We start from the raw sequence: 12,519 nt of genomic DNA on the forward strand, positions 1-12,519 counted from the left end.
TTTTTTGCTTGGAAAATGACATTGTAGCAAACTTGCCGTCATGTGAAGATCAGAAGAGGCTTAGTAGCAATTGTAAATGCATATAAAGTCCTGCCAGTTTAATCTTTTTCTGTATTTACTATTTGTCACTAAATTTTCAGGTAGTGATTCTTGATATTTGTTTTTCTTTTTAAATAGATATGATGATGCTATACAGCTATATGATCGAATTTTACAAGAAGATCCAACTAACACTGTAAGTTAGCTGGTTGTGCTGAAGATCAATTCGTTTTAAGAAATGAAATTAATTTATTTTGGAAATAATGGAAAAAAACACATGGAACCATATTCTATTTTGTTATTTTAAATATTTCGTGATGGGCCATTTAAAAAAAAATAGGTTTAAAACTCTTCAGTAAAATTTGACTTACAATATCTCTTGTTAGAAAGAAGCTAGTTGAAATTTAGAAAGAATGAATTTTATGCGCTTGCAAAAAAAAACACCTAGCAGAGCTTATTGTTTTTGTAACACTTTGAAGTTTATGGAATACTAACTTCTCTGGTTTGGGTAGTTATATTTTAGTTATCTTCATGAAAAATGAAAGACGTCACCTCAGTAATTAGTATATGGAATTGATTAATGAAGACTTTTTTTTTCAGTTTTGCTTTCTTCCTTATACCTGAATAGGGATATATATATGTATATGTTTTCCTTAAGATAACATCTTTAATTTATTCTGATTTTGAACAAATATTTATCTCAGTTTATTGGGCAGAAGATTTGTTTCAAATATACTTATGTAGTTTATCTGTTTTAAAAACACCCTCGTGAAAAAATTTTTTTTAATATTGAGAACATTTTAGTTTACTATATTGGCATAATGGCTTCCCTCTGACTTACCTTTTACTAAATGAAAAGTTAGAGACGTTAGATAACGTATCAGGCGTTTCAATGTTTCATATTATTCTATCCATGCACACATATGCCTGCTAAAGTAAAGTAAATATTTTTAGAGTTTTTAAATAATAATCAGTTTGAGTTTGTTTTTTCCTTTTATAGAAACAGAAATTGTTATCTTAACACATAATACAACTATGTGAAGGTTTTCTCTTATTTGGCAAGTAGTTTATTAAAAATATACATTTAAAAAAGTCATATAATATATGATTGTGGATTAAAAGATGCAGAAATACTGATTGAACATTGGTAACTTGATTCATTTTAAATTATTTATGCTAAGTTTGGAAATTAATATTGAAGTGTGCACTTTTTAGATAGCATTTATACCAGGCATTTATTGGTCATAAATCCCTGATCTCTCCTTGCCCCTTTTGTTACTCTATAGGAATACATATTTTTTTTGCTTAAATAATATTTTTTCCCAGCTTTATTGAGATATAATTAACATTGTGTAAGTTACACAACTTGGTGATTTGATATGTGTATATATATATTGTGAAATGGTTTAGATTATTGCTTTTAATACAGTCTCACCCCAGGGAAATTTTCTCTGGAAACTTTCTAGGTGTTTTGTTTTGTTTTGTAGATATTTGAATGGTAAGGATTCATCATTTTGTAAGGATTCTCAAAATACAGAAAGTTCAGGGAAAAGTTTTGACAGAGCTGCAAGCCTACCTGTTATTAAAAAAAAAACAGTTAATTTAGATATCCCAAATAAAAAGAGAGTTAAAATTGAGAAGTTCTGAATAATCTTTAAATCTTATTTATACTAATAGCTTGCCATCTGTCTTAATAAAACAATCCCTTATAAAAAGCCCCATTTTTCTTTTCCTGGAGATTTTCTCATGTACTTATTTCAGCTCTAAGACTTTACCACAGTTTCAGAGGTATTCATTTTTTACACAGTGATATTTCTGTGTAATATGAAATATGACATCAGATTTCTGAAAAAAGTTTGTTTCATGTAGTTTTCTCATACTAGTTTAAAAGATTAATAGTTTGTAATTTATTTTTTTGAATTAGGAGTCATATTTTACTTCTGTGTCAGTTTAAGTTGGGCATATTTTAAATAAATTATTTCACTACTTCAGGGCCTCAGGTAATATGTAACTAAATATTACTCTATCCTTGTAGTACTTTCCATGTTTTATGGTTTGGGTCCCCTCATAGACTATGTATGAGGGGGTAATAACGAAATCATTTAGTTGTTTAGGTAAACATTTTAGAACAAGGTGACTAAATTCAGCTTTGCTAGATGTATTATTCTTTCATCAAATATTATTTTTATCTAGTCTCCCCTCAGTCCCTTCTGTTCTTCTGTAAATGTTTATTGAGTACCTGTCAAGAGCCATGAAAATGTTGGTGTTACTAAGAATAAAGACACTATTTCTGTGACTGTATCCATAGAAAGCACTGTGGTAGACATTAAGGGAGAAAAACAAAGGCATATAAGACCTAGAACTAATAAAGTCTAGTAGGGGAAGACTTTTCTTATATTAAACAGTGAAGTTACTATGTAGAAGACACCGTAGTTATAATTGAAGTTTTTATATTGTAGAGCTTTGCGTTGTCTAAAACTGATCATGTGACTCTTTGATCTGCTTTTGTGTTCCTATATATCCAGTATAGAAATGAGGCTGTTGATTAAAGCTTTAAGGAGCTCTCTTTCCCTCTCACATGCATTCATTATTCTTTCAAAAAATGTTTGTTGAGTGCTTGCAACATGCTTGTTGTTGAGACTAGCAGGATGAATTAGACACCATCCTTGACTTTGTTTTTAGAGAGATAGCATGATATAATGAACACATTATGGACTTTGAAATAGACTTATTGAATCCTGACTCTTTGGTGATTTGCTGCATTACTTTTAAGCCTTGTAGGCCTTGAAGGATGAGTGAGTATGGCTTAAATGAGACAAAGATGGTAGGCTGGGGAAAGACATTGTATCCCATGAATGGCATGAGTAAGCCTTAGCATTATTAAAGTACAAGGCCTACCTAGGGAAAAAAGAATAAAGTGATTAAAATGGAAGTTTTCAAATTTTGGGAGGTTGCTAAAATGGGACATCTCATCTATTTTTGAAAAGCTGTAAAATATTCTTTTGAAAAAAGTAACATGTACCCATGTTAAAAAATTACAAACAGTACAGAGTGTATGTTGAAAAATAAGTCCTCCCACCCCTGATCTCAAGTCCTCCTTCACTTAGGCAAACGTTGTTAACAATTTCTTAAGAACTCTTCCAGAAATTTTTTCTCATGCACACACAAATAAGTGTGTGTGCATGTGTGTCCCTTTTGACAGGGAGAATGGTTGGAAATGCAAATGGTGGCATACTCTACCTAGCAGTATCTTTTAAAGTTCATGCGCTGTCAGCACATCCTTTACCTCATCCTTTAGGTAGCTGCATAGCATTGTAATGCATGGATGTATAATCCCTGTCTTGATGGAAAACTTTCTTTAATTAAGTCCCCTTGGTATGTGATATATTCCTCCCAGAAGCAGTGTTGCAGTACATGTCATTTGTAGGATAGATTCCTAGGAGTGACGTCTCTGAGTCAGGAGGTCCATGTATTTTAAAACTTGATAGTTGTTACCAAATTTCCCTCCACAGAAGCTTTTTAGCTGTCTATACTCATTAATTTGGTATATGAGAGTGCTTCTTGCCCTGTATCCTCCCATGTGGTATATTATCAGCTTTTTTTGTGTTTAATCTTTGCCAGTCTAATTAGTTAAAAATGTTACCTTGTTTTAATTTGCATTATGAGTGATGTTTAATATCTTCTAATATGCTTAAAGGGCCAGGTATATTTCTCTTTTTGAACTGCCTCCTTTAACACGACTTTCGCATGAAATTTCATTTCTATTCTTGTTGAAGAGAGGGCATGGCTCTGGTGCTCTGTGTAGTTTTAACCTCCCCCTTCTTCCCCACTGATTTACTGCTGAGGAAAACTAGGGCTCTAAGGAACAATATTTTATACCTTTTAGTTGGTTCGTTGTTCAGAGTGACTAGCGATACAACAAGAAGGTCTACATTTGTGAACAACCTGGTATGTTACACTTCAGAATTTTAATTTTTTTTCTGCATTATCAATACAGTTTTATTTCTTTTTTGTTTTCTTTTTAATTGAAGTATAGTTGATTTACAATATTCTGTTAGTTTCAGGTATACAGCATAGTGATTTGGGTCTTTTTGCGGATTAGATTCCATTATAGGTTATTACAAGATATTGGGTGTAACAGAATTTTAATTTGTATTCTTAGAAAATGGAGAATGAAGTCAAATTTTGATTAGTAAAATTCCACCAGATTTTTTTTTAGAGATAACTTTGTCAGTAGTACGGGAGATGGTTTGAAAGAGGTGAAAAGAGATGAAATAGTAATTTGGAGGCTCTTCTGTCTTAGGCTAGAGATTATGGGGATCTAAACCTAGGATAAGTAGAATTAAAGAGGATGGGGTTGGATGAAAGTATATTTTGCAATAAAAGTACACAAATGATGAAAACTTAGATATGAATGTTATTTTAGAAGGATAACTCTGAAGTATGAAAATCTTCGTCACCAGCTCATCAAAATCAAGTATTGAATTAGGCTCACTGTGAGCTTTTTATCCCTTAGGTTACCCCAACACTGGTCAGTTTTTTGTTTGCCTGCTTTTAAAGTAAAAGTAGGCTTTTCATCCTTTGAAAGCTCTTTGAGGGAAAAATTATGTCCATTGCATGCAACAATGCCTAGCATATATGCCTTCAGTAAATACTTGTTGAATGAATGAATGCCTTTCAGAAAGAAAGTACAATAATTCTTGTCTTTTTAGTTAAATTTCATATTTCAGAAAGATCAGATTTTGCCTCCAATTGTGAACTGCCTGTTATGATATATCAAATATTTGAAGTCTTATTTTGGAATTAGATGTAATTGCCTCGTGCCAAGAGTGAAGATGGTTTATTTTTATTTTTATTTTTTTTTAATAAATTTATTTTATTTATTTATTTTTGGCTGTGTTGGGTCTTCGTTGCTGTGCACGGGCTTTCTCCAGTTGCGGCAAGCGGGGGCCACTCTTTGTTGCGGTGCGCGGACCTCTCATTGCAGTGGCTTCTCGTTGTGTGCAGAGTACAAGCTTTAGGCGTGCAGGCTTCAGCAGCCGTGGCATGCGGGCTCAGTAGTTGTGCCCCGCGGGCTGCAGAGCACAGGGTCAGTAGCTGTGATGCGTGGGCCCAGTTGCTCTGCGGCACGTGGGATCTTCCCGTGCTCGAACCCGTGTCCCCTACATTGGCAGGCGGATTCCCAACCACTTCGCCACCAGGGAAGCCCCTGAAAATGCTTTTAGAATGCCATATTTCCCAGGGTCATGGCATAAGCCTCAGAGGCAGAAGAACCTGGAACTCTGCTTTCCCTTTGTTGGCCAGTGGTCTGTTTCTGTGTCCCAACATCTGGGGTAGGGGGTGCTCTAGGTTGTATTTTGCTGGTAGACCTTAATCCTTTAATCATTTTCCAGGTTCTCTCCCTACGTGGCCTCAGTTTTTTTTAAGATGTGATATGTCTTTCAGGAAAAATTGCTAGCTAGCTCCTTGTACATATACAGAGGCATGTACCAAATTTATGGTCATAAGAACGTTTTGAAGTTTCATATTTTATAATAGAAATTCTGACTCCATTATTAAAATCGCTTGTAAAATGTGGAACAGTTTTCATTTTTGACTTAAACTGACTTTTACAAAGGTTGATCTAAACAAGAAATTTAGAAAAATTCAGAACATTGGCATATTTTATAAGATAAAAAGTATAAGAAAGAAATATAAATGGAAATTGATAGTCAAGACTCTACTTAATGTCTAATTAGTGCTATTTTTAAAACTGTTTTGGCATATAATTGATGTAGAATAGACTGCACATATTTAAGGTGTATAATTTGATAAGTTTTGACATTTGTATACACTTGTGAAACCATCACCACACTCAAGATAATGAACAAAACCATCATGCTCTAAAGTTCTCTTTGCCCCTTTTGATTTTTGTATTCTTATATATATTCTTTGAGCTTTCTTGTGGGATATAATTAAGTTACTTGCAAACAGTTTCATCCTTTTGGGTCTTTGTTAGACAGGACCGGAACAGTGTTTATACTGGGACTAATTAATTCCCCATTATGTCCTTCTGGGTAGTCTGTCCACTGCCCCAGGAATCATGGCGTTTTCCAGTCTGGCTGGTAGGAAGGGACACTATTCCCAGCCCTGTGTGAGCTCTGGGCACATTTTCCCCTAAACGTTTCTGGTAGATCTTTCCTTGGCTGTGGTAGTTTCCACATACACATGCACTGATCAGTATGAACCTGAGTACTCGAGGGAAACCCTTGAGATTCAAGGGGAATCTCTTTAGAGTCTTTATTCTGTATTTTTCTCTCTTCTCCTGTACTCTGTCCCATGAACTGTAGCCTCTTTGATCTTCTTGGACTCTGAGCTCCTTATGAACTCACAGCTCAACCTGGTTTTCTTTTCTTGCACAGCACCCTTGAAACTCTCTCAAAGCAGTGAGTCAGGGCAATAAAAATAGGGCCCACCTCATTTGTTTCTGCCTGTCAGGGATCAACTCTCCTTTTTTGCTTGTCGTCCTGTGCCTTAAAAGTGGTCGTTTTGTATATATAGTACAGTTCTTTCGTGGTCTCAGGCAAGAGGGTAAAACCACTCCCTGTTACTACATCTTGGCCGGAAATGAAATCCCTGCTTAATGCTCATTTAAAATGATCATGGTTTTTGTGCCAGAATGTGGTAGTATTTTTCTGTAGAGGGCTGTTGTATGTGACTTAATGATACATTGTTGCCTGTATGATAGTGATTGCCATATAGGTTTTTCTTTAAGCTGTCATGTATAGTTTCATTAGGAAGACTGGCTTTGCATAGTTGAATAGTTACCTCTTAAAAGTGTGTTTTAAACCTTATAATATTAGGAGATAAGTTACTATTATCTTAGGTCTTACATGGTTAAGCAAAGTATTGCTTATTATAGTAGAGATTTTGGGGTATGTTTCACAAATTGATTAGTAAAACCTTATGTTTAAAATCTTTACTTATACTTCACTGAAGTGTTTGTTAGGTGGAAAACTCTTAGTTTTTAAAATAGGCTATTACAAAGTTAATACTGAATTTCTGTTTTACATTATTATAAAATTATGGCATTCCACCTACTACAAATATACATAATTCAAAATAATAGTAACAAATTAATTTGTAATATTTCAGTTTCAGGAACTCTTATCAATGAATCTAGAATGGGAATCAGAAATTTGAGATCCTGCTTCTCATCCTACCTCTTTTGATGCATTTAGGTTGTTTAAACCTCTGTTTTTCATTATTTACAAAAGGATTATTTTTTAAAAAGGCATTTTTAAAGATTAATTATCTTTGAAACACTAGCAGTGCTTTATAAACTGTATTCTGCAAAATGCTGCTGACCTAAAAATTTTGGTGTTTGCTCAACAGTAGAGACATGATTCTCTTGTCAAATCAATGAGAAAATGAGTTAATATTAGACAGGTGTTTTTTAAAAAACGAAACTCATTTTGTGAATAATGGTGTCCATTACAGTGTTCGTACCACATTCTTACTATGACTGTAGAGGTATTAGTTGCTATTCATGTTTGTACTTTGACTTTTTGTCTCTTATTTGTGGCATTTGAATGCAGTATTTTTAACAAGTTTCACTGCAATATCTCATTTCAGCTGATACAAATCCTGTAAGGATTGGGGCAATATATCAATATTAAACTAAGCAAGCCTGTGCCAGTTCTTTAAAGATCTCATAGGTAGAGCTTTTGGCAAGGTTTAACGTATATATATTAAGCATAGACCAAAGGTAAAAAAGAAGGAAGATAACATTTATTCAATACTGTTATATGCTATGTACTGTGTTAGATACTTCACTTTGCTACTTGGAGATTGGTGGTATTACTGAAGTTTGGGCAGGTCAGATGATTTGCTCTTGGTTAGAAAGCTCATAAGTGACAAGAGTTGGGATTCAGTTCCTTGTCTTTTTTTATTTCAAAACCTAGACTCTCCGCCCTAACATACTGCCTGTGGAAGAAGTAGTGTCATCAAAAATGAAATGAATAAACAAAAATGTTTCAAATTCTGTTGGACTGGTGAAATTAGATAATATATGCCCCAAAGAAATTAGTTACTTATGTTAATTTAATCCTCATCTATTTTCAGAAGGACTTGGAATAAGGCGTACATTTGAAGTCTAATATTCTTCCTAAAGGCTTTAGGATTGAGTTACTTTTAGAGCTTTACTTTTACTTTCCTTCTGAATTCTTGAGACTTAAACTTTACATTTATTTTGGCGCTTTCATTGTTGTGCATAGTGAAGTTATTCCAAAAATATTTGAGTTCCTGCTGTGTGGCAGGTGTTCTGGTAGGCATTCAGCATGAGCCATATAATCAGGGGTATACATTTTTAACAGATGTGTCATTCTTTCATTACCAAAATATTGTTATCACTATTTTTATAAATATTGCTTTTGGTCATATTTATTGGGAGTCTCTTGATACGCTCTGATTTTTTGACTTTCAGTTTTTCAGAGCAAAACCCACCTTTTCCACCCCAGGACAGATAGCTCCTTTGGTCTAAAGAGGCCCCATTCATTTTACAGTACTTCCCTTGTCTGTATCTTGTGGAGTGTGTTTTACTTAAAACAATGACAATCATGTTCATAATTAATAAGCCTAACCTAGCCCTGATTATAGTGTGTTTTATTGTTTAGTCTTCTGCATTTAATTAAACAGAGATGGAGGGGATGTAAATTTAATAATTCACACAGAGCCCTCCGGTCACTTCAGCCCCAAACATATAGTCTTGATTATACACAATGCTGCTGTCTCCTATGCCTTTGCTCCTTTGTTCTCCTACTGTGCAGTATCGTCCCTCCACACAGCTTTCTTTTCTGCTTTCTTAATGTCTACTTGCACGTTCTCTTTCAGCACAGGTATCACATCTGGGACGCTCTTTGCTTCCTGTCCTTCCACTTCCTCCCATCTGCCACAGCCTTGTTAGGATCACCTCCTTGTTGCCACAACATCTTAGCTATCTCTATTATTGTCTTTTTATTTGATGTCTCTTTCTCTTATCAGACTGAGCTCCTGCAAGGAATTATCTGTTCCTTTTTTTTATCCTTATATTTTCATTGTCCAGCACAGTACCTGGCAAACAACAGATGTTTGTTACATATTTGATGAATGTATAAATAAATGGCATTGATTTTTATATTTATATTTAAAAAGCTTTAAGTTGCAGGTTTTAAATGTTTTGTCTATTATAAAATATTTCTTTCAGGACCTATATTATTCTTTTGAAAGACTCTTAGGTAGATTTTTCTCTTGAAATTGTGAAAAAAGTTATTTGAAGCCATATTTGTATAATGACATTCAAGTGGCCACAGTAAGATTATTTTCTAATCTCCGCTATCCCTCTATCTCTTAAGATACAGATCTTATGAATGAGACAGAGTAAAGGACTTTAGGCTGGATAAAGATTAGGATTCCCTGCTGGCTTGTAATTATCAGAATCTGGATGGTTATTTATTTGAATGAAATGATGCATACATTGTGTACATCAAAAGTAAAGCACATGTGATTGTTAGAGGAATGTTTGAACTCCCCAGTGGGATGTCATGGGGTATGTTTATAAACTCCCACTAAGCAGTAGTTCTACAATGGAATTTCACTGGCATTGAGATAATAATTTGCACAGTCAAATTACCTCTTTACAAAAACCCAGGGAATCGTGAGGGTCTAATCCTTTATTAATGTCAACTCACAGGCTGCAAGAAAGCGTAAGATTGCCATTCGAAAAGCCCAGGGGAAAAATGTGGAGGCCATTCGGGAACTGAATGAGTATCTGGAACAGTGAGTGTCTTACAAGAGGATTGTGTTTTGTTATTCTGATAAATCTTTTTTAATTAAAATGGAATTTGCATTTGATTTTCCTTTTTGCCTCCATGCTGTTCATTTATAGAATATCTACACACTTACTTTTTTTCCCTTTCCTCTCACCAGATTTGTTGGAGACCAAGAAGCCTGGCATGAACTTGCAGAACTTTATATCAATGAACATGAGTAAGTCGTTAACACATAAAATTTCGTTAAGGAGTGCAATTTTCATCACTATATAAGTTCAGAAGGCATAGTAGTTTCTAAAGGGTTGGTGAGAGGTATGAATCACGTCATTTTAAATTAGCAAAATAAATAAATGAAGGAAAACAAATCAACAGTTTGTTGGTTATAATATGTGAATTGCTTTAAGTAGGTCATTTGTGTTTTGCTAAATTATTTTTGTTTGGGAAATGAGTTTTCTTTCAAATACAGATGGCATTCTTTGGAGTTAGAAAGGCATGTATGTGCTGAGCTAAGGTTATTTTTAGTGAATCAAAATTGTGAATTTTTAGAATTTAAATTGTTCTTACATACAAAGAGTATTATACTCCCTGCTGTTTAAAAATTCTGTCAATTGTATGCATTTATTAGCCTTAGTGCTAAGAGAATCAACTCTTCCAAAGTAGAAGCATTCTGTTGCCTGGGTGAAAAACCAAGAATAATCAAGAATGTTGAATGCTGTAGGAACTTGCTTATTGGATATTTAATGTTTTTGTTAGCTTTTTTTTTATTGCAGTGACAGGAGGAAATCCCAGTGTGAGAGGATTAGCCCAGTCTTAGTGCAAGTTTTCTAATATCACAGCATTAACGCTAACCTCTATCTAGAGGCAGGCTTCTTTTCCCCTTTTTTCTTAATGAGGAGTCTGAAGTATATCACATTGTTTCTTTCCTTCCTTTTGAGAGAACAGAATCAGATTCTCATGCACATATTCTTACTGTGCACGAATACTTAGAATACTTAACCTCATTCTCATAGGACAAATAGCTGACATAGGAAATAGTATCGAATGAAGATACTTGTCTCTTGCCTTTGCTCAGGGGTATATATGTATGTGAAATAGAGTTAATGTATTATCTGTGTAATTCTAATAAAAGTGGGGGTGAAAATAAAATGTCACTTAATGAATGTGTACTGTATTCTGGGAAGCATTTTTCATTTCTCTATTATATATGCTGACTATCAGGTTCTCTGTTTTTTGTTAGGAAGTTATTTCCTGAATCATGTTTGGATGCTTGTATGATCATATATGTAAATATACTTAGCTTTCTCTTATGTGTGTAAGAGTGGTAGTGTATTTGGTTAAATGGTAATGTTTCTATTTTTCATTGTTTTAAAGTCAACATAAAGTTTTTTAGATGTAAATTATTTGTATGCTGGAAACTATAAAATATTAATTAAAGAAATTAAAGAACACCTAAATAATATAGATTGGAGGCTCAGTATTGTTTTGTTTGTTTGTTTTTTGGGTTTTGTTTTTGTTTTTATTGAAGTATAGTTAATTTACAATGTTGTGTTAGTTTCAGGTATACAGCAAAGTGATTGTTACACATACATATAATGATTATCTTTATTTAAATTTTTCCTTGGGCTAAATTCTTAGAAATAGAATTACTTGATTAAATGATATGCACATTTTCAGTGGTTTTGATAAATCATTCCTAGATGTGCACTAGAAAGGTAGTGTCAATTTACTCTCACATCAGCAATTATTAGAATGTCCACTTAACACTGGGTGCTACTGTTCTTTCTAATCTTTGCAAATTGTGATAAGTGAAAATTGGTTACACTTTTTTTAAGAGCTCTTTATATAAATGATATGAGCCTTTGTCCTGTCTAGAATATATCCTTGTTTATTATGTCTTTTTAATATTGATTTTTTTAACTTATAGAAACTTTATATTTTCAGATGGTCAGTATATCAATTTATATTACTTTCAGGCTTTCTATCCTCTAAGAACTATATAAATATATCACCTCTGTGTTTTTCTTCTACTTCTTTATCAATTTTACTTTTTTGCATGTATTTGTAATATTTCTATATTTAGCTCTCCAATAGGTTATACTTTATTTTTAACCTATCATTAAATTTATTGTTATTTACCTCACCTTGTAATAGCCACATTCAGTTTTGCTTTGTTTTGGGTCTCTGAAGAGTTTATTGAGATAGAGTTGGATGTACATTTAAGAGAAATGAACTGAAGAATCCCAAGAAATCAAGAGATACAAAGACAGAAAAGCACCTGAAAAATAGTTTCTTTTCATGGGAAATGATACTTACATTCTGCCTACCCTTTTATCTTGTATTACAAAACTCTTTTTGCTCTCGAAGCTAGTTACTTACACAATGTCCGTTTATTTTTTCTAATTGAACACAGAAGGAATGTTCAGATTTACGGTGAATGGAAATAAATGTCTTCAGATTTTTTGAAACTGTGTGAAAATCAGAATGTTCACTTAATTCATTTAACTTGTTTGAGCAAGTCATTGTCTTCGGTAGGGTATTGTTGGTACAAGTAGTAAGTTACTGTGGAATGTCAGTTTACCACAGTTTTGTGGACCCAGTGGCAAAAATGTACCAATTTAGGAATTGCTTGATATATTTAATATTTTGACATTCTTTTCTTCATATTAATAGTTATAGTAAGTCACAGGCAGCA

General features: G+C 33.5%; 1 protein-coding gene across 3 annotated transcripts in view; it reads left to right on the top strand.

The window, feature by feature from the left end:
- Positions 1-12,519, top strand: part of EMC2 (ER membrane protein complex subunit 2) — a 51,212-nt gene that overhangs the window by 19,686 nt on the left and 19,007 nt on the right. For all 3 annotated transcript variants that reach the window (XM_068525449.1, XM_068525450.1, XM_068525451.1), the window contains 3 exons: positions 178-235; positions 9,749-9,834; positions 9,985-10,044. In XM_068525449.1, the coding sequence (XP_068381550.1) occupies positions 178-235; positions 9,749-9,834; positions 9,985-10,044 (204 nt within the window). The remainder of the gene's footprint in view (positions 1-177; positions 236-9,748; positions 9,835-9,984; positions 10,045-12,519) is intronic.

This window comes from Eschrichtius robustus, chromosome 17, assembly GCF_028021215.1.
Source record: "Eschrichtius robustus isolate mEscRob2 chromosome 17, mEscRob2.pri, whole genome shotgun sequence".
Lineage (NCBI taxonomy): Eukaryota > Metazoa > Chordata > Mammalia > Artiodactyla > Eschrichtiidae > Eschrichtius > Eschrichtius robustus.